This window comes from Phyllopteryx taeniolatus, chromosome 16, assembly GCF_024500385.1.
Source record: "Phyllopteryx taeniolatus isolate TA_2022b chromosome 16, UOR_Ptae_1.2, whole genome shotgun sequence".
Classification (NCBI taxonomy): Eukaryota; Metazoa; Chordata; class Actinopteri; order Syngnathiformes; family Syngnathidae; genus Phyllopteryx; species Phyllopteryx taeniolatus.
The window spans coordinates 2,267,386-2,290,862 of record NC_084517.1 but is presented as its reverse complement, the minus strand read 5'-3'; the positions used below and the strand labels follow the sequence as shown (position 1 = coordinate 2,290,862).

The window sequence follows — 23,477 nt, the reverse complement described above, 5'->3', positions numbered from 1 at the left end:
GTCCAGACCGGTTTCCCATTGAAAATATGTAGCGCATTATGAAAAGTAAAATACGAAAACGGAGACCCCGGACTGTTGAACAGCTGAAGCTGTACATCAAGCAAGAATGGGAACAAATTCCACCTACAAAGCTTCAACAATTAGTGTCCTCAGTTCATTAACGTTTATTGAATGTTGTTAAAAGAAAAGGTGATGTAACACAGTGGTAAACATGACCCTGTCCCAGCTCTTTTGGAACGTGTTGCAGCTATAAAATTCTCAGTTAATGACTATTTGCTAAAAACAAAGTTGATCAGTTTGAACATTAAATATCTTGTCTTTGTAGTGTATTCAATTAAATATAGGTTGAACATGATTTGCAAATCATTGTATTCTGTTTTTATTTTCTTCATTGGAATTGGGGTAGTAGATTAAGGGCCCACAATTTAAACAATTTCAAGTATTTGTTTATTTTTTACATAATTTTGGGTTCCTGCTCATCAAACCGACGAAATCAGGAATTTAAAAAGAAAAATAGAATACTGTTAAGAAATAAGCCCAAATTTTGCAGACCATAAATGTTTTAAACTGAGTGTCACACACTAATCATCCATCCATCCATTTTCTGAGCCGCTTCTCCTAACTAGGGTCGCGGGCGTGGTGGAGTCTATCCCAGCTATCATCGAGTAGGAGGCGGGGTACACCCTGAACTGGTTGCCAGCCAATCGCAGGGCACATACAAACAAACAACCATTCGCACTCACATTCACACCTACGGGCAATTTAGAGTCTCCAATTAATGCATGTTTTTGGGATGTGTGAGGAAACCGGAGTGCCCGGAGAAAACCCACGCAGGCATAGGGAGAACATGCAAACTCCACACAGACGAAGCCAGGGATTGAACCCCGGTCCTCAGAACTGTGAGGCTGACGCTCTAACCAGTCGGCCACCGTGCCGCCCACACTAATCGTAAAACATTAAACTCAAAGCACCTGTATGGGTTTCCCCAGGTGTTATTAAATTAGTTCAGTTTGGTTCAATTGTCTCAGTTGGGCTCAATATGGGGAACACTGCAGACTTGACAACTGGCCAGAAGACCATCATTGATACCCTCCATAGGATGGGTAAGCCACAAAGGTTCATAGCTAAGGAGGCTGGCTGTGTCCAAGCATATCAATGGACAGTCTAGTGGACGGACAAAATTTGGCAGGAGACGATGCTCCAGCAAATGATGACTGTGGGCTTCAGCGGATTATCAAACAGAAGATTCAAGAGTCTAGCAGTGATCCAGAAAGAGTGGAATGAGGCGGGAGTCAGAGATTAAAAAACTACCACATACAGACGCATCCGGGAGATGGGCTACAACTGTTGGGTGGCTCGGGTCAAACCGCTTCTGAGCCAACGTAGGAAGTGTCTCAACTGGGCTAAGGAGACGAAGGACTGGACTGTTGGCCAGCGGTCCAAGGTCCTCATTTTCGATGAAAGTAAAGTGTGCCTTCAATTCGGGAATCAAGGTACAAGGATTTGGGGGAAGACGGGTGAAGAACAGAACCCAAGCTGCTTGAGGTCCAGTGTGAAATATCCACAGTCAGTCATGATTTGGAGTGCAATGTCCAGTGCAGGTGTTGGTAAACTCTGTTTTCTTAAATCCAAGGTCACCGCAACAATCTACCAGAATGTTTTAGAGGACTTCATTATTCCTTCTGCTGAGGATCTGTATGGAGATGCAGATTTCATCTTCCAGCAGGACCTGGCCACTGGCCATGCCGCCAGAAGCACCAAACTTGGTTTGATGCCCATGCCATCACAGTGCTTGACTGGGCAGCCAACTTGCCAGATCTAAACTCCATTGAGAATCGATGGGGTATTATCAAGAGGAAAATCAGGGGCACCAGACCCAAAAACAAAGAAGAAATCTGGGCAACTCCCAGGCAATGCCACAGGGCTGATTGCCTCAATGCCACGGCGCATCGAGGCAGTGATTAAAGCAAAGGGATTCCCAACCAAGTATTGAAGATTAACATCGTTTTGAAAGTACCATATTTTTATTGATTTAATGTGACCCTAATTTCTCTTTTTTTTTTTTCTACAAAAACTGAGAAGTAAATGGTGATTTCTTCACAGTATTCTAACTTTTTGAATTATATGAGCTGGAAGCCCAAATTATGTAAAAATTAACAAATAAATACTTGAAATTGTTTAAATTGCGGGCCCTGAATCTATGAAAGTTTTACTTTTTGGATGGAATTATGGAAATAAATTTGGAAAGGGTCTGTATACCTCATTTGCCAACAACTGGGCATAACACTAGCAAGCAGGAGCAGAGTGAAGGGACCAGAGACTTGAGAGAATTCAGAAGTGACGCAGAATTAGCAACATTTCTACTCAACAGGAAAAGTTTCACCTCTTTTTGATTTTTGATCGATTACACATTCCAAAGAATAAAACTTCTACTGATAACATTTACTGTTATAGAAACACTCAATTACGAATAAGTCATGCTACCAACGTTGCAGCAATGACTAATGTTGGCTTGTTTATATAGCTAATTCTAGCATAGTATGTTGACGCTGGATATGCGCTCTGTGTGACTAACACGAGTAAACACTTTCATAATCGCATGCCAGTCATCTTGGAGAATCGCGATGGTGCATGTTAGTGAGAGGTGTGGTGTTGGTCAGAGACTCTTGGGCGGGGGAGGGATTAGTGCAGCACTGTATTAGCCTAAGAGTGTTACATACTGAAGAGAACCAGACCGCACCTTGGCTATGACTAATAGTCTATAAAACCTCTCCAGCAGCTCCATTACTCACCAAGATTTTGACGATATTCTGACTTGATGCCAATCTGTAGGAGTTGATTCTCAAACAAAACACCATTGTTCTTGCACACAAACCTGTTGAATGAAAACAGCTTTAAATTACCCTCCAATTTCCAGAACAGTCAAAAAAAAGAAACGGCAAAACAAAAACAACAAGATGCAGGGTGGAAGTGCAACAATACCACCAGGTGTAGCGCAACCAGAATCAACTTTATTACCCAAGTATGTTAAAAGACAAGGAATTTTTCTCTCTTCCTATATATTTAGGACATAAAAAACAGCATGGAGTATGGAGAGTCATTGAGCAATGGAAGTGTACCACTAGGTGTTGTGGTGGCAACTGTGCAAATGATGCAGAGTCCTTAAGCAATTTAGAGCAATTTAAAGTGACTAATTGCCCAATGATCTGGTATAGTGACGATTGTGCAAATGGTGCAGAGAGTTGCCAAACACATAGGTGGCCAGTAGTAACCAACAACAGTAGGCATACAGTATCCAAACAGTGCAGTGTGATAAAACTGAATGCATGAATAATGTAGAAGTGTCCCAACATAGATGGACAAAATTAGCAGCTTGTTACAATGGAATTGTAAGTCAACTGTTTAAGAGGTGCTGGTTTTCGTTTGCATAGTTCGATAGCGCCTAGCTGATGGAAGGAGCTAGAATAGGTGGCGACCAGGATGTGTGTGTGTGTGGGGGGGGGGGGGGGGGGGGAATCCCAAGAGGATTTTGCATGCGCTAGTCTTAGTTTTGGCAGCGTCTAAGTCCAAGAGCGGGTAGGTGGGTACCAATAATTTTTTTGGGCAGCCTTGACTGTCCGTTGCAGTCTTGATTTTGTCCTTTGTGGCAGCACCAAACCACACTGTGTTGGATGAACACAGAACTGATTCAATGACTGCTGTGTAGAACTGCCTCAACAGCTCCTGTGGCAGGCCGTGCTTCCTCAGAAACCGGAGGAAGTACATCCTCTGCTGGGCCTTTCTGAGGATTGAGTTGATGTTGGTCTCCCACTTCAAGTCCTCAAAGAGATTGTAATTCCCAGGTCTTAACGGTTGACAAACGGCAGTTGGACAGCGTGAGGGACAGCTGTGGCGAAAGATGTTTCCTGAAGTCCACGATCATCTCTACAGTCTTGGGCGTGTTCAGCTCCAGGTTGTGTTGGCCGGACCAAAGCTCAACGCAGAGGTGTCACTATCTTTGATGAGACCGATGACTGTTGTGTCATCTGTAAAATTCTGAAGTTTGACAGCCAGGTGCGTTGAGGTGCAGTCACTCGTGTAGTGAGAGAAAAGCAGCGGAGCGATGACACATCCTTGGGGCGCCCCAGTGCTGATGATTTGTGTGGATGAGGTGGTGTGACCCCCAGCCTCACCTGCTTTGTCCTCCCCATCAGGAAGCTGTAGATACATTGGGAGATGGCAGGCACGCTGAGCCGGAGGAGATCGGAGGACAGGAGTTCAGGGATGATTGTGTTGAATGCAGAGCTGAAGTCCACGAAAACGATTCTCGCGTAGGTCCCTATGCTGTTGACGTGTTCCAGGATGAAGTGCAGTCCCATGTTGACTGCGTCAACCATAGAACCATTTGCTCGATAGGCAAACTGCAGGGATGCCTATGATGCTCTTGAGGTGATCCAGCACGAGGCGTTCAAAGGACTTCATGACCACAGATGTCAGGGCGACAGGCTTGTACTCATTCACTCAACTCATTATTCAAGTTGTCACTTACCAGTCCTTTATTGTTCTACAGTTGGTGGGAATGATCACTTGCAGTTGGTTAGATTGTAATCCTCGCCAAACTGACGCATAGTCATTAGCAAAAAAATGGTTTTCCACCTTTTCTGCATAATTTCTTCTTGCAGTGTTATTTCTTTTGTCAGCTGGTTTCTGGCTTGTAAAGGGATCTGTCCCCACTCCCACGCCTCTTTAGCCTGGCAAAGTTGGCGAAGTTAGGCAGTGAATTACGACTTGTTGTTACTGAACGTGCGAAATGTCTTTGTTAGTACACACACACGTCATCACATAAACTGATCTAGGCTGTAACAGTGTCTGTATATTCATCCAAACTGTCAGTTGAAGTTTCAAAGACACTCCAGTCTGTGCGTCTTCTAGTTCCATCTTTGCTTCTGATCCACTTCACTTCTTTCCCCACAGGCTTCATACATTAAGTTTGTGCCTGTATGTTGGTATTAAATGATTTAAACAATGATCAGACGAGACCAAAGCTGCACAGGGAATAGCATGGTACGAGTCCTTCAGTGTGGTTTTGCAGCGGTCTAGGATATCGGTTTGCCTGGTGGTACAGTCAATGTGCTGCTTGTATTTAGTGAGTTCGTGGTTGAGTTTTGCTTTGTTAAAGTCCCCAAGAATAATGAGGGCTGAATCTGGGTGCTTTTTTTCGAAGTTCGCCTACTTGGTCAGCCAGCGTTTGCAGTGCGGCTTTCGTGTTCGCCTGGGGGGTGGGGGGGGGGATGTAAACACCGGTGAGTATGAATGAAGCACTCACGCAGCGAGTGGAATGACCTACTGAAAAAGCAGCAACTCCAACTCCGGGCTGCAGTCTGTGCTGAGCGCCGTAACATCATTTCCCTATTTTTCATTGATGTATAAGCATATTCCGCCACCTTTTGCTCTCCCCTTTTTTTTGCTCCGCGTTGCGGTCAGCTCTGTGAAGTTGAAAGCAGGGCAGCAGTACGGCGCCGTCGAGGATGCGTTCACAAAGCCAAGTCTCCGTGAAGCAGAGGGCGGTAGAATATGCAGTCTTTACTGGTCTTTGTGAGGAGATGAAGCTCACCCATTTTGTTGGGTAGAGAGGGTAGATTTGCGAGGTGAATCAATGGAAGTGGCGTTCGAAATCCTCACTGTCAGAGCTTAACTTGCAGTGCAGTGCAGTGCACAGTCTTTGCCTCCTCCATGTGCCATAGAGCGCAGCAACTTCACTGGTAAGTAACTCAGACAAAAAACTTTGTAGATTTCTGAAAGTTGATGAAAGACAGTTCGGAGTCGACTGTTTAGGAAGTCTTTCCTCGTCTAAGTAAGTCGCGTGATGTCTTCAAAGACAAACGTAAAAGATAAAAACAAGGACAATACTAGAGAGCGCATTACTGAGCCGACCACCCAGATAGGCGCCATCATGGACATCAATGTCCCCATTGAGTACTTGGGCCAGGTAATCATACATTATGGATTTGCCTGGTGGCCTGATGGGAAATCTTTTTTTCCAATTATTTCACAAAGTGTGACAAACCCAACAATTTAAAGTAGCGTCAAATTTGCAAATTAAAAGCTATTTACTGTACCTCAGACATTGAACACAATCAGTTCAGGGTTGCTGGCCATCCTCCAATTTGTTTGAATTTAGAATCAATTTATTTTAATCCATTGTTAATTTCAGGGGTCAAACTGTCACCAACATAAAACTTCTGACTGTGCACGGCAGGCTGTTTTAATATTTTAGCATTAATATGTTGTATAAATGTAAATAACTAACTACCGTGTTTTCACGACCATAAGGCGCACTTAAAAGTCTTAAATTTTTTCCAAAATGGACGGGGCGCCTTATAATGCAGCGCGCCTTGTGTGTGCACAAATCTATAAATGTTGTTGTGTGATGAGCGCTCCGCTTGACTGACTGGGAGCATTTCCTGCCGACACGCTGCTTATACAGAGGAAAAGCGGACATGGCTGAGGACAGCATGCTGATGTAAAGGAGGAAGGCTGAGTGTGAAAGAGGACGCTAAAGGCACGCCACTAGTAGGTATATAGCGCCGGTATGTGCATTGTCCAAAACAACATCGGTTTGGCTAAGGACCCCCAAAAATGACTGCGGTCAAGCCGGACTCCACTCGTAAAGTAGCAATCAAGCCAGTAGCACCTAATTTAGTTCATACTAGGTAATAAGTCGCCAACTCGCAGCGAAAGCCACCTTCAAAATAACAGCTTACCAACAATAAGGACGTCAATGCTCTTCTGTTAAGGAATACAATCAGCAAGGTTCATCTGAATCTTGAGATGCATTAAATGTAGTTTATTAGTTTTCTGAGACTTTTATTTTGAAATAAAATATCAGCTCTTCATCAAACCTCTTTTAGTGGAGTCCTTGGTGGTTTGTCACACAGTAATGCCTAGTATGAACAAAATTAGGGGCGGCTGGCTTGACTGCTACTTTACGAGTGGAGGCTGGCTTGACCGCAGTCGAAAACTGCAACTACGAAGAGACACGTTTACGAAGCACAGTTTAAGCTGCAAGCTATCAGTTATGTGGAGGAACATGGGAATAGAGCAGTTCCGAGAGAATTCAAGATCAATGAATCCATGGTTCGCATGTGGAGGAGGCAGGAAAATGAGCTTCGCCAAGTCAAGAAAACGAAGCTGAGTTTTCGCGGAAACAAGGCGAGGTGGCCCGAGTTGGAAGACCAACTCGAGCAATGGATTAATGAACTCCAACCGCTGGACATCGGTGTAAACAGGGCGTTCAAAGTGAAGTTGCGAGGGGCGTGGGAGCGAGGGATGACAGATGGCGAACACAGCTTTACTAAGACTAGGAGGCAGAGCTGGGTGAGTTACGCCACAATTTGTGAATGGATTGTGGATGCTTGGGCTAACGTGTCTGCTTGCACTGTTGTTCGAGCTTTCGTAAAAGCCGGCATCATTTCTGAGGAGCCGCACGGCAACGAGACTGACTCAGGCAATGACGAGAGGGAACCTGGCGTTTTTGATGGAGACGTTGCCCAGCTGTTCATTTCGGATACATGAGGACTTTGATGTATTTGTGGATGAGGATTGATCAAAAAATTATGTGAGTACATTGTTAAATACTTCAATAAAGTACAGCCGAACTCAGTTTTGCTCCCGCTGCCTTTTTAAAAACATTGCTTTAGCGTGCTACCATATGTTTTAAGCTAGCGTATGTTTTACTATGCCTGCGCCCAATAATACGGTGTGCCTTATGGTCGTGAAAATACGGTAAATAATAAAATGATTGTTAAAACTATTAATCGTGTTTGTAGAAGTGGAGAATTGCGAGCCAACTTCATGCTTTTTAACAAAAACAGTTATATTTAAGTGTAAAAATAAAATAACCTTTGTATGTAAAACTTTGGGGGGGGGGGGGGAATATTTAGCTAGTCACCATTAACTCTGACAACGCAAGGCCGTAGAGACATGGAAAGGCAGGATTACTACATGAGGTCAGTCTCTAACAACACTCTCTTTGTTTGTTCTTTTAGTACTGATTGAACTGAACTGATTATCTTATTGTCGTTTGTACTCTATTGTTAGGTGCAGCCAAAACAGTAATTTTGCAATGGTACCAAAGTATAACATTGCGAGGTTACGAAAGGCGTGCAATCGACTAGTTTGCACAGAAGTGTAAGAATATGTCACCATGCCGCACAATAAGGCACGCTAAGTTACCAGGATAGTGTGTGTTTATCATTTAACTGCCTTATAATCTAAGGTGTGGAAGTGTTTTTGTCATAACATTTATAGTGTTTTATTATGTCACATAGGTTAGTGATAGACTGCGGCACGTTTAGAATTGCTTACAAATTCAGGGGTTGCGTGGTTGTCATATCTGCAAAATGATCACAAGAACGGTGAGCAAAAATATAGGATCGTACCACTTTTGTTGCTAGGCTACCGCTACATTGTAATACGGTCTATTTCCAGTTCAAACAATCATACTTTCTAGCTTTACCATCACTGGGACCCTTCTGTGGTGTCATCACAAAATGAAATACCTTGAGTTAATCCATTAAATGCTCAATTAACTAAAGTCACAAGAGTGTGAGAGTGGGGCAAAAAAGTATTGAGTCAGCCACAAATTGTGCAAGTTCTCCCACCTAAAAAGATGACAGAGGCCTGTAATTTTCATCATAGGTATAACCTCACCTATGAGAGACAAAATGAGGAAAAAACAAATATCCAGAAAAACCCATCTGATTTTTAAAGAATGTATTAGCAAATTATGGTCCAAGTAAGTATTTGGTCACCTACAAACAAGCAATATTTCTGGTTCTCACAGATCTGTAACTTCTTTAAGAGGGTCCTCCGTCCTCGACTCATTACCTGTATTAATGGCAGCTGTTTGAACTCCTTTTCAGTATAAAAGACACCTGTCCACAACCTCAAACAGTCATATTCCAAAGTCCACTATGGCCAAGACCAAAGAGCTGCACCAGGCTGGAAAGACTGAACTGCAACAGGTAAGCAGCTTGCTGTGAAGACATCAACTTTGGGAGCAATTATTAGAAAATGGAAGACATACAAGACCACTGATAATCTTTCTCGATCTGGGGCTCCACGCATGAGCTCACTCCGTGGGGTCAAAATGATCATAAGAACGGTGAGCAAAAATCGGGGGGACCTAGTGAATGACCTACAGAGAGCTAGGACCAAAGAAACAAAGGCTACCATCAGTAACGCACTACGCCGCTAGGGACTCAAATCCTGCAGTGCCAGACGTGTCCCCCTGCTTAATCCAGTATATGTCCACACCCGTCTGAAGTTTGCACAAGAGCATTTGGATAATCCAGAAGAGGATTGGGAGAATGTCATATAGTCAGATGAAACCAAAATAGAACTTTTGGGTAAAAACTCAACTTGTGTTTGGAGGAGAAAGAATGCTGAGTTACATCCAAAGAACACCATACCTACTGTGAAGCATGGGGGTGGAAACATCATGCTTTGGGGCTGTTTTTCTGTAAAGGGACCAGGATGACTGATCCGTGTAAATGAAAGAATGAATGGGCCATGTATCGTGAGATTTTGAGTGAAAACCTCCTTCCATCAGCAAAAGCTTTGAAGATGAAACGTGGCTGCGTCTTTCAGCATGACAAATGATCCCAAACACACCACCCGGGCAACGAAGGAGTGGCTTCGTAAGAAGCATTTCAAGGTCCTGGAGTGGCCTTCCCAGTCTCCAGAGCTCAACCCCTTAGAAAATTTTGGGAGGGAGTTGAAAGTCTGTGTTGCCCAGCAACAGCCCCAAAACATCACTGCTCTAGAGATCTGCATGGAGGAATGGGCCAAAATACCAGCAAGTGTGTGAAGACCTTGTGAAGACTTACAGAAAACGTTTTACATCTGTCATTGCCAACAAAGAGTATATAACAAAGTATTGAGATGAACTTTTGTGATTGACCAAATACTTATATTCCACCATAATTTGCAAATACATTCTTGAAAAATCCAACAGAGATTTTCTGGATTTTTTTCCTCTCATGTTGTCTCTCATAGGTGAGGTGTACCTATGATAAAAATTACAGGCCTCTCTTATTTTTTTAAGTGGGACAATTTGCACAGTTGGTGGCTGACTAAATACTTTTTTGCCCCACTGTTAGTTGACGGTGGGACCATTCTGTGCAACTTTAGAACCGTATTTTGCTAAACTGTGCGAATGTGAGTGAGAACGGTTGTTTGTTTATATGTGGCTTGCGATTGGCTGGCATCCAGTTCAGGATGTAGCCCACCTCTCGCACCTCCAGCACCCCCGCGGTCCTAGTGAAGATAAACGGTACAGAAAATGGATGGATGGATAGTTGTATGATTGATGAGGATCCACTGCAGGGTCAGAAATATCAGGTATTGCATCGCCAAATGCGATGTAAAATGAGGTCTTTGGCGAAGTATTTATGGTGCACGCAATATATACACACACAACGGCTGAAATATGTATTTAACGTCACCATTTTTCTCACTTAATATATTTCCTAAGGTGCTATTGACATGAACATTTCACCAGATGTTGGAAACAACCCAAGTAATCCACACATACAAAGAAGAAAGATAAGAAATTAAGATACGTGTAATAATGTGAAATGACACAGGGAAAACGTATTGAAAACGCCAACTGTTAATTATTTAATACTTTGTACAAAATCCTTTTTTTGCAATGACAGGTTAAAGACCCCTCCTGTATGGAGAAACAAGTCGCATGCATTTGCTCTGGTGTGAGTTTGGCCGATTCCTCCACACAAGCAGTCTTCTAATCTTGACTGTTCCGTGGGCTTCTTTTGTGGACCTTGAGTTTCAGTTCTTTCCATGGATTCAAGTCAGGGGATTTGCTAGGACATTCTAGCAGCTTTTTTTTTCTTCTTCTTCTTCTTCTTTGAAACCAATTTAGAGTTTCCTTGGCAGAATGTTTTGGATCATTATCCTGATGAAATGTCTACCCTCGTTTCATTGTCATCACATCGTAGATGGCAGCAGATTTTTTTCAAGAATGTCTTGCCCATTCATCCTTTCTTCAATAATGTGAAGTTAACCAGTACCCTTTGCTGAAAAGCAGCCCCACACCATCTGATGTTCCCATTTCCAAACTTCAGTTGGTATGGTGTTTTTAGGGTGATGTGCAGTCCCATTTCTCCTCCAAACGTGGTGTGCATTATTGCATCCAACGAGTTCAATTTTGCTCTCATCAGACCAGACGATATTCTCCCAGTACTTAACTGGCTTGTCTAAATTTTGTTCTGCAACCTTTCAACAAGCTTTGACATTCTTTCCCTTCCCTCTGAGGGAAATCATAACTACAATACGGCCCGAGACAAAAATGAGTTTGATACCCCTGTTCTAGGCCATCAATTGGGAACTGAACTAGCTGATAGTCATTTGTACTGACAAGGAGCTGGCTTGCTGTTTGATTATTGATAGATTTTAGGTGTGGTCTTGGCTTTGCATGCCTTTTTGCACCTCCCTTCATGTGTTCAATACTTTTTCACTGTGTCATTTCACATTATTACACACAACTTAATTTCTGATCTTAATTTTTCTACTTTCTTTGTATGTATGGATTACTTGGGTTGTTCCCAACATCTGGTATAAATTTCATGTCAATAGCACCTTGGGAAATATAGTGAGAAAAATGGTGACCTGTTAAATACTTATTTCAGCCGCTGTATGTGTGTGTGTGTGTGTGTTTTAAATTTATATTAGACGAGGCCACTCCAAAGTCTTCATTTGTTTTTCTTCACTTATTCAGAGGTGGAATTGCTGGTGTGTTTTGGATCACTGTCCTGCTCGTTCGTTTTAGCTTGATGTCACAAACAGATGGCCAGACATTCTCCTTCAGGATTATTTGGTAGACGGCAGAATCCATGGTGCCATTTATCACAGCAAGTCTTCCAGGTCCCAGGGTCACACAACCACCACCATATTTTACTGTTGGTTTTGATGTTCTTTTACTGAAATCCGGTGTTACTTTTACGGCAGATTTAATGGGAGAGACACCTTCCAAAAAGTTCAACTTTTGTCTCGTCAGACCACAGAGTATATTCCCAAATGTCCTGGGGATCATCAAGATGTCTTCTGGTTGTGGCAGAATAATGTTCTTTTTGCTCAACAGTGGTTTTCGCCTTGAAAATCTGCCATGCAGGCCATTTTTGCCGAATCTCTTTCTTAAGGTGGAGTCATGTACACTGATCTTAACTGAGGCAAGTAAAGCCTGCAGTTCTTTGGATGTTGTTGTGGGGTCTTTTGTGATCTCTTGGATGAGTTGTTGCTGCGCTCTTGGGGTCATTTTGGTCGGCCGGCTACTCCTGGGAAGCGTTACCACTGTTCTATGTTTTCGCCATTTGTGGATAATGGTTCTCATGTGGTTAGCTGGTGTCCCAAGGCTTTAAAATGGCTTCACAACCTTTTTCACATTGATAGATCTCAATTTGGATTTTTTTAGTCTCCCTTAATAATAACCATTTTAAAATTGCATTTTGCGTTTATGTGTGTTGTCTTTGACTAATATTTTAATTTGTTTGGTGATGGGAAACTATTAAGTGTGGGGGGAAAAAGGAAATCAGGAATCGGGCAAAGACTTTTTCACACCACTGTGTATGATACTATATCTATGAGTGTGGTAAGCAACTGTCCTTTTTCCCAACATCTCACTCCCTCCTAGTTTTTTTAAAGCCTTGTCACGTGTCTTGTGGCGCAGTACTGTAACTATCTGACGGACAATAAAGATTTTTTCAATCTTGTCGGTTAAAATCACGTCATCCGTGAGGGACTATTTTGCGGTGTCTCACACAAACAACGCCTAAGTTATTTGCAGTTTGTGCACAACTGAAGTACATCGTGGGGAACATCATCTAAATGCTTCAACATAAATTTGATCGGGCAACTGAAGAATATACACAAGGAGGAGCATGCCGCGGTCAAGCAATGCAGTGTGGAAAGGAAAAAAAAAAAAAGGAAACCCCAAACGGACGCAAACTCTGGACAACACCCGCCCATATACCCGGGACAGTGAGAAAGTTAGAGTAAGCATGTCATTAACAGTGTTTACTAAAGTAATTTAATTGCAATAAAGTAATTTAATTACAGTAAGATAGCACCCATTATTTCTGTCATGTTGTAATGTTGATCTGACCTAAACTTATGTCAGTGGCCAATCCATGAATGCCCCCTAGAGGTCATTGATGTTTTAACTTTTGTCTAAAATGCTAAAGAATAATTTTGCGCTAGGATGGGCTCCAGCACGCCCACGACCCTAGTGAGGATAAGCGGTACAGAAAATGGATGGATGGATACAGTACTCAGCATACAGTACACAAGTATATACAATAAATGAACAAGTCATAAAGTACATAAGTATATACAAAAAAATGAACAAGTCATGTAAATGGACACATTGCTCCATCTTGTGAACGGTTATCCTTTTTTTTAATTATTTTTTTAAACTTGCTGATCGGTGATCGGCTCCAAAAATCCTGATCGTGTAAAGCCTAGGACTAACTTACTGTAATTCAATTACTTTATTGTAATTAAATTACGTATTAAAAGTATGTTAACATACCAAGCAATCCTCGAATGAACGTCTTCTCCCGAGCACCAGTGAACACCACCACCACACGTTTTCCCCCATTTTGACAATACACAGCGCGATCCATTGTTGTTGCCGTGGCAACGAGTGTATCCGGTCGCGTTTGATTTGACAAGGCGCAGTGATTGTAAATGACATCAAAAGACAGGCGACAAGGCTAAAACTAAACTAGCTTTTGGATTCAAATATATACTGTATATGACGGGGACGCCGAGTAAATGTCTTTTGCCGAGCCGATCAATGACGTAATTGGCAAATTATGACAAATCCAATCAGCATAGTATGCTATTTATCGGCCGATACCAATCAAGCCAACCAGATCGGTGTAAAGTCTAGTCTATATATGGAGTAAAGTGTTTTAAAATTTAGGGTAGAAAAGCATAAAATTTCTGATTTAGTACTAAGAGGAACATATAATCAAATATTCAAAAAATGGCTACACAAATATCAGCAATTGCTAGAGGAAAATAATTTTGGATCGCAACACAGTGCCATGAAAAAGTATTGACCCCTTCTAAAATAATTATATTTTTGCATAGGTTCCCCACTTTAATGTTTAAGATGATCAAACAAATGTAAATTATCAGACAAATACAACCTAAGTGAACTTAAAATGCTGTTTTAAAATTATTTCATTCATTAAGGAAAAATGTATTATACAAACTAACTATAAAAGCAATCCGTTGTTAAATCATGAATTAATTGTGGCTAATGAAACTTTTTGGTTAATTTTCACTGATCACACCCAAACCTGATTACCTCCAGACCTGTTCAATCAAGAAATCACTTCTGTCTTGACAAAAATCTAATCAGACAAAATAGCTAAAAAAGATGAGAAAAAAAAAGACACGATCCAAATAAATTCCATAACGATCAAGAAATAAAGTAATTGACTAGTGTGGAATGGGGTCATAAAAGCCATTTCTAAAACTTTAGGATTCCAGCAAACCACAGGGAGAGCCATTATCCTCACATGGTGAAAACATGGAACAGTGGTGAACCTTTCCAGGAGTGGCCAGGCTACAACGATTACCCCAAGAGAAAAGCAATGACTCATCCAGGAGCCCACAAAGGATCTCAGGAAATAATCTAAAGAACTGCAGGCCTCCCGTGCCTCAGTTAAGGTCAGCGTTCATGACGCAAGAATAAGGAGGAAACTGGGCAAAAATGGCATCCATGGCAGAGTTCTAAGGCAAAAACCACTGCTGACCAAAAAGAACAAAGGCAGGTCTTACTTTTGAGAAAAAAAAATCATCATCAAAAAAAACATCTGAAAGATTGCCAAGACTTTTGGGAGAATATTATATGGACTGACGAGTTGAAAGTTGATCTTTTTTGAGGCGTGTCTCTCATTACATCTGGTGTAAATGTAGCATGGCATTTCCGAAAAAGAACAGCATACCAACAGTCAAACATGGTGGTGGTTGTGTGATGGTCTTGGGATACTTTTCTCCTTCAGGGCCTGGACAACTTACTGTATTTGATGGAACCATGAATTCTGCTCAATCACAGAAAATCCTGAAGGAGAATGTTCAGCTATCGGTTTGTGACTTCAAGCTGAAGTACACTTGGGGTCTGCAGCAGGATAACTATCCAAAACACACCAGCATGTCAACTTCTAAATGGACTTAAAAAACAAAATGAAGGCTTTGGAGTGGCCTAGTCAAAGTCCAGACTTTAATCTGATTCAAATGCAGTGGCATGACCTTAAAAAGGCTACTCATGCTCAAAATCACTAAAGTTTTGCTGAATTCAAACAATTCTGCAAGGAAGAGTGGTCCAAAATATCACCACAGAGATCTGAAAGACTCAATGCCGGTTATGGGCGGCTGTGGCTCAGTTGGTAGAGCGGGTCGTCCAGCGACCGAAGGTTCAAATCCTGGCTCTGACAGTCTGTATGTCGAAGTGTCCTTGGGCAAGACACTGAACCCTAATTTGGCCCAGTGGGCCTGGCAGTGCCTTCCACGACAGCAGCCACCCATTGGTGTATGAATGTGTGTCAAAGGGTGAATGTGAGGCTTTGTAAAGCGCTTTGGGCACTGTGATGGTGTAGATAAAGCGCTATATACGTCCAATCCATTTCACATTTAGAGAAAACGCTTGATTTCTGTTGGTGCTAAGGATGGCCCAACCAGTTATTAGGTTTAGGGTGCCATTACTTTTTCGCACAGGGCCAAGTAACTGAAATGTTTTCTTTCCGTAATAAATAAAATCACCATTTAAAAACAGTATTTCAAGTTAACTTGGGTTATATTTGATATTTACATTTGTTTGATTATCTTAAAGTGGGAAAAGTATGCAAAAATATACGAATTTGAGGAGGGGGTCAATCCTTTTTCACGGCACTGTAAATGCTACAGAATATATATATTTTTTTAAGTATTTCGCACACTTCACTATATAAACTATTTAGTTAGTATATTATTGATTGAGAACCACTTCATAGACAACAATAATAACAATTCTAGTATAAAAACGTATGCTTCTTTGACAAGACTGCGAAGCTTCCTGCGGTGATCATGCAGAGCTGGGCAAACACAAGACAACAAAGCTGTATACACAGAAAGACCTTACTTGTTAAGGAGTTCATCAGCCTCAGACAGAGGGGGAGCAGGATCCTCAGAGGGAGGAGCAGAGCTGAAAGACCACAAGATAGCGCAAGGATGTAGACACAGCCCACAGTAGAGTGATGTGGGTTAAAGGTCAGAGGACAAACATGTTGAAATTTTTCTTGATCACTAGAACCCCTTTACAAACCACATCTGCCGTTTCAAAGTGATTATATAGCAGATACACAGCAGTTAAATCGATAAATAGGATTCAGAATGCGCCTTCTGCTTTTTGCATCAAGTCCCTTCCAGTCTGCGACTTTCCGGCGCTGTGACGTAACACTAGCCAAACAGCCTGTTCATTCGGCGTTGTGTGCTATTGTTCCAGTCCTTGTATATTTGTTGTCGTATGATTTAGAGATTTCACGATGGTTTATTGTGTGGCATTTGGTTGTACAAATTGCTCAGGCCGTGGCAAGAGTTTATTTGGCTTTCCAAGTGAAAAAGGAATACCTGACCAGTGGATGGGGAAAGTCAATCGACAGGGGAAGAAATGTGGGTGCCTAGTAAGCATTCCAAACTCTTGTGCTGATCACTTCGAACCGGCGTGTTTTGAGAAAGACTTAACAGAAAGCATTGGATACACAGGTGTAGTTAGGCAGAGGCTGAAACCAGCTGCGGTGTCAACTATTTTCCCTATGGGCATCAGGACCTCAACCGCCAGCAAGAGAACTAAATCTCACAGCCGACATGGTGCAGCAGCAAAGCAGACAAGAGGTGAGGTTTTCCTTGTATATACCTACGACTATTATGGTTAATATGCACTGCGCAGGAGGAAAAAAAGACCCACGCAGTACTTTTCACTACTGTCATCTGTACTTTTGCCTATATTAGAAGCCAACAGACACGGCAAAGACTTTCTGTGCGGCATGTTATAAAGCTACTCGAGCGAGGGGCACAATATACAGGAATAGTGCATACTATGTAAAAGCTTGTGCCGTGTCATTGAAACATATGAATATATAATACGTATAGTCGTGCTAAAAGATATTGGCACCCCTGGGGTGCCATTATTTCTAGCCATGTCTGTATAAAAAGACATGCCTTTTTTCCCTCAACTGTCTGACCCCATGAGCATGCCTGTTATATTTTAGTCATGTCTATGTTTCTATCGACACGTGAGGATGCTGGAGCAAGTAAATTATGGATTGAATCCTCCTCCTCCTCGTATTCCAACACGTTGCTCGCCATTGCGTATAGAGTGTAGGAGGCTGTGTTTGGCAATTGCAACGTCACTTCCGGTAGCCTTTGCGGTGGATAGAGCAACTACATCCCGGTGTCACGAACTTCGGGTATGTTCGGGGAGTGCTGAATATGTGTAATAAAAACCTTCTTTTTAGCTAAACTATAGTTGACGACTTGCTGGAAATGAAGTGCATGTATTACATAACATAAACAATGTAAATAAGAATTTTAACTGACCCCATAACATCTTTGTCCTCTGACCTTTAAAAGAAAAAGGCATCCACTCAACACATGCGCACAGGCAATGTGATGAAGATTTGTTAAGAATATAAGAAAAATGAGAGAGATAAAATGAAGAGATGGTTAGTAACAGCATCCAACTACAGTTTGTACAAAAAAAATATAAACACCAGCAGTATGTATTTGGACATTTTCTGTTGCTTTGGTTGACAAATCATAATAAATGTATATGGCATGGACTAAACTAAACAGCAGTACAATTTAATCTTAAGACTTGACTAGTCTATAATTTGTATATCAACATGCAACAAAGACAACACCCTAAAAATATGCATACAATAATAAATCAGCACTTGAACATTTTGAGGATTACGAAAATGAATCACCTTCCAAATACATTCAGACTGCAACTCTACCACAGGCACAGTGCACATGATTCAAGCACTACAGTACATAGGCTACAGATATGCAGTAGCTTGATGCCGAAAACTTGATTGGTATGCAAAATACATCTGTGGGTGTCTGTGATTTATTTTGTGCAATGTTACTGCACATTTATAGATCCATAGTTCTGGTGTAAAGTAAGTATTTAACAATTGTATTAGACCGCTACACAATACAAGGTTGATGACACAATGGCCCTAAATTAACAGCCTTGGCAATTACTATAACTAAATTTTATGATGCTGGAATGTTAATGTCTGTTGCTTTTTAACTGAAATTACATTTCGATATATTTATCGTATCTGTGAATTTTTAAATGTAATGTTTTACATAACCTATTTACTTGCATTCCTTGGTTGAATTTTGTGTTGGATTGGATTCATTTCTAATTTTTCAGAAAAGTCCAGTGAGCCAGCTCAATTTTGGGTATAAAAAGGTGAATTCAGTTTGAAATGTTCCGTTTGAAAGTTTCCTCAGTACCTGTTAAAAATTTTAAACTTTAAACTTTGAGAGCTAACTGAAACTGACAAGGTTCACATTATACACCGTCATGATACCATATGATCTCTGAGACAGGTGTTGTCTAATACATTTCTTAAACTCTGTATGTGCTCCAAATCAAATCACTAAATCATGTTTCCTTGCTGACTTTTCTTTGACACAGCTATAATGTTTGTCCTCCTGTCTCTTTCAATGTTAAGTACAGTAAAAGTAATACTTTTCATGTCAAAAAAAGAATAGGCAAGTGGTCAATATAAAAACATTCAACAAAGTGCCAGTGTCAATTGTGGCGATAATGTCTGACATACTCATGTCTAACAAAATATAAACTGGTCTGGTAGATATAAATCAAATTACAGATAGACAAATTCAGGCTCTTTGATTTAAGTTGAACGGCTCAGCAAGCTACCCATTCACACAAGCATACCGTAATTTCTCATGTATAATGCGCACCCCCAAAGTTGACCTGAACATTCTGGAAAACCCTTCTGCCCGTGTATAATGCATTTTTACAATGCATGATTTAGCTTTTACCCATATGATCAAAACATGAATTATTATCTGTATTTTTGTTTTTCAAAGAATTATTCTGAAGTTAAGCACTTTATTTGAATATGTAATACTTTCTTTAATTGCTCTTATTTTTTTTAATTTACAGCCCTACTTTTATTTAGTAAATAAGAAAACAGAGTTGTGTTCATATGTTTGATTACCCAGGCAGAATTTGTAAAATGGGTACAATTCTTTAAAAAAAACAAGGGTCAGGCGAAACAATTGTATTTTAATGGATTCAAATTAAATGGTCAAGCATTTCAGAAAAGCATTATCATGAAACAAAAAAACCATAAAGAAACCAATGATGTTTGTTGTTCAGTCATCAGTCATATTAAAAAAATATATATATACATTATATATATACAGGAAGTCCTCGATTTATGAACGAGTTCCGTTCCTACGCTGGCGACGTAACAAGATTGTCCACGTAAGTCGGATTTCACCGTTAAAGTCAAAATTTACGGCGAAATACTTCTGTTACGGGTATTGCCCCACGTGATTGTGACAGCAAGCTCAGTGTGTGTGGGCGTGTGTGTCGATGTGCGAGTGAGACGCGACTGCACAGGCGTCGTCCGCCAGTGCGTACAAGTGTAGTGACGGCGACCGGGGAAGAGTAGCGATTAAAGGAGGACCCGATGACGTTCAATGTGCAGAGGAGCTAATAAAGCCATTAAAGCAGCAAATCGGTGCTTCGTGCCTTTATTGTTGCCACGGTCAGATGACCGTAGCAGGAAAGGTTAACACTTCGTATAAAGAAACTAAAATACATTAAAATAAAAAACTAAGATGCTGTACTTACCATTACTGCTGAGAGTGTGAAAAAAGGAAGGTGAAAAAGGCAAAGATACTCCCGCCGCACAAAGACAGACAAGCACTATGCACTAGCTAAGCAGAAACACCCTGGTGCTGGGGACAAAATGGCGGACGAGGCACTGGCGTCGTAAAGTCGCAACGTCGTAGGTCGTAACTCAAGGATGTCGTATATATATTTCATAAATTCTGCCAGGGTATGTAAACTTATGAGCACAACTGTACATATATGCAGTCATATGTACCCATGTCATATTGGAATCAAAGTGTAGGCTACAGCTTTTTCATAACCACTAGGTGGCGGTGGCATATTAGAATGAAAGTGTATACCTTTTTCATAACCTATGTGGCGGTGGTGTTTTGGAATGAAAGTGTACAGCTTTTTCGTAGCCTCAAGATGGTGGCATACATTTATAAAATGTGAAAGTTTTTTTCCCCATTTTCCCCTATAACGCGCACTGTTGACTTTTGACCATTTTGGGGGGAAACAAAAGGTGCATTATACATGAGAAATTATGGTATATCAAAAATACTACAGTATATTGTATCAATGCCATTATGACGGTATGAATGTGTCATAATTGTGGTTTTCTAGCTAAGTCTGTAGTTTACTACAGGGCCCTTACTCCGAGTCACCAGAACCCTCCACCATTAGGGAGTCAGAGGTCTCGGTGGGCTGTTCCAGATCTCTGTCAATGTCCAATCACGGTATAGAACAGAGGACAGACATACATTCAAACCACAACACACACAATCACACACCAACAGACACACACGCAGAAAAATGGAGAGAAGGAAAAGAGAGAAAGATGAAAGACAGTCACATACACAGGAAGTTAAAGAACAGACCAAGTAAAGTAAACCTGCCAACCAGGGAGAAGAATTGACTAACTTTCACTAACACGCTCTGACAAAAAGGTATTTTGGATTGTTGTGGACCACAGGATCCTGTATACATCCAGGAACAACTGATCTATGGGTTTCACATAAATAAGACTAGATTCAAAGTGCTCAAAGGGTTTTTAAACTGTCACCTCATTAACTCGCTGATGACATGCATCAAAACTAACTGGATTTTAAGTATCTTGCTCAAGGATACTCTGACAGGCGCTTGAACCCACGACATTTGCGTTGATAGACGAATGGTCTACCACCTCAACCAAGCTGCATTGCATGTAGATCACAGTCATTATATGCTTACAACACTCAGCACTGATAGGATGTTAGTGCCAGTATGTCCTCGATAAAAATAAAGAAAATACAAAGAGCAAAACTGAAGTTTCCTTGCTTCCACTATGTGACAACCTCACTGACCAATTTAAACTCCTAACAAATCAGTCGTAAGCTTCATTATTCTCTTTACATTTTGAGGAACTGGGAGCTGTCTGTTCCTGATCCCTGTAATAAGATAATGTTCCTGTACTAGTCCTCGCATTACAGCAACAGAGTAAGTAAGAATGCACAAAATTAAATTAATCAATTAATTAATTAAGAATTCCATATAAATATATTAATTAATTGATTATTAAGAATTCAGTCTATGTGGAATACATTGTTCATTAATTCTATGACTAAAGGTTACTGAGTCAATATGGTTTGCACTACTTTACTGCAAAAAGCAGAGGCACTTTATTCAGTCTCCACTAGTCTGAAGTTGAAACATGATGTCAGTTTAGGGAAGATGTACTGTACATCCACGCTGACAATCGTATGTTTGCAATCTACTCTATAAAATAAAATATTACTGTATGTAGATTGTAGGGGTGCGCGGTATGTGCGATACAAGTGGTAGATGGTATGTATACATTTGGCCTAGCGTATAGATTTGAACTCTACCGACTAATTGAGATAAGCTGATAACGCTTGTTGATAATGTCTTTGTATCTCCATTAGTGTGAAAATGGCTTCAAGTACATCTGACCACAGAGCTGGAGGAGCTGCGTCCATATTGAAGAGTCACCCACCCCCGCACCCCCCACTATCCTGTCTCCTCACAGATATGAATAGGTAGATATGACACGCCTCTTTTGAGCTGTGTGCCGACAGAGATGCTAAGCTAGGAGGTCATAGTCGTCAGTGCATTCTGTGTGTGTCAACGGCAAGAAAACCAAAAGACCAAGAATTGGTCTACGCGAGGATTGTTTGTAGACTTCAGCTTTTCAACACCATCATCGCTGAACTCCTCTCCTCCAAGTTTCTCCAACTCAGTGTCTTGCCTGCCATCTACCAATGGATTTACAGCTTCCTGACAGGCAGGACACAGCAGTTAAGGGTGGGGGACAACACCTCATCTACACGCACCATCAGCACCGGGGCGACCCAAGGACGTGTCCTCTCTCTGCTAGTCTTCTCTCTCTACACTAACGACTGCGCTTCAACGCACCCGGCTGTCAAACTCCTTAATTTTGCAGATGACGCCACAGTCATCGGACTCATCAAAGACGGTGACGAGTCTGCTTATCGACAGGAAGTAGAGCTGCTGGAGCTTTGGTGCGGCCGTCACAACCTGGAGCTGGACACGCTCAACACTGTAGAGATGATAGGGGACTTCAGGAAGTATCCTCTGCCACAGCTCCCCCTCAAGGTGTCCAACTTCCCTATATTAACCATCGAAACCTTCTAGTTGCTGAGAATTACAGGTCTCTCAAAACCTGAAGTGGGAGACCAACATCAACTCCGTCCTCAAAAAGGCCCAGCAGAGGATGTACTTCCTGCAGCTTCAGGAAGCACGCCCTGGCACACCGCTACTGCTTATCCGAGGTCTGGTCGTGGGGGCAGTAGTTTTAGCAGGGACGCCCAGACTTCCCTCTCCCCAGTCACTTCATCCAGCTCTACCGGTGCGATCCCAAGGCGATACCAGGCCAGCCACTTCGTCTCTCCAGCGTGTCCTGTGTCGTCCCTGGGGTTTCCTCCCAGTGGGACATGCCCGGAACACCTCACCAGGGAGTTGTCCGGGAGGTATCCGAATCAGATCCCCCAACCACCTCATCTGGCTCCTCTCAATTTGGAGGAACGCACCCCACAGCTCGTGACCATAGGTGAGGGTAGGAATGTAGATCCACCGGTAAATTGAGAGCTTCGCCTTAGCTCCTTCTTTACCACAACGGACCGATATAAAGTCCGCATCACGGCAGACGCTGCACCAATCCGCCTGTCGATCTCCCGTTCCATTCTTCCCTCACTTGTGAACAAGACCCCAAGATACTTGAACTCCTCCACTTGGGGCAGGATCTCATCCCTGACCTGGAGAGGGCATGCCACCCTTTTCCGACTGAGGACCATGGTCTCAGATTTGGAGGTGCTGATTCTCATCCCAGTCGCTTCACACTCGGTTGTGAACAGCTCCAGTCAGAGTTGGAGATTATGGCTTGATGAAGCCAACAGAACCACATCTGCAAAAAGCAGAGATGAAATACTGAGGCCACCAAACCGGACCCCCTCTATGCCTCGCCTGCGCCTAGAAATTCTGTTCATAAAAGTTCGGAATCTGTGACAAAGGGCAGCCTTGGCGGAGTCCA

General features: G+C 41.9%; 1 protein-coding gene across 8 annotated transcripts in view; it reads right to left on the bottom strand.

The window, feature by feature from the left end:
- ap2a1 (adaptor related protein complex 2 subunit alpha 1) overlaps window positions 1-23,477 on the bottom strand; it is a 63,632-nt gene that overhangs the window by 12,129 nt on the left and 28,026 nt on the right. For 4 of the 8 annotated variants that reach the window (XR_009784653.1, XM_061748457.1, XM_061748458.1 and 1 more), the window contains 4 exons: window positions 20,586-20,648; window positions 17,647-17,670; window positions 16,190-16,252; window positions 2,793-2,875 (listed from right to left, as the gene is read on the bottom strand). Coding sequence is in view for 7 of the 8 variants with exons in the window: in XM_061748457.1 (XP_061604441.1) it covers window positions 2,793-2,875; window positions 16,190-16,252; window positions 17,647-17,670; window positions 20,586-20,648 (233 nt within the window). In the remaining variant the exon portion in view is untranslated. The remainder of the gene's footprint in view (window positions 1-2,792; window positions 2,876-16,189; window positions 16,253-17,646; window positions 17,671-20,585; window positions 20,649-23,477) is intronic. The other 4 variants (XM_061748459.1, XM_061748460.1, XM_061748461.1 and 1 more) reach the window with 4 other exon arrangements.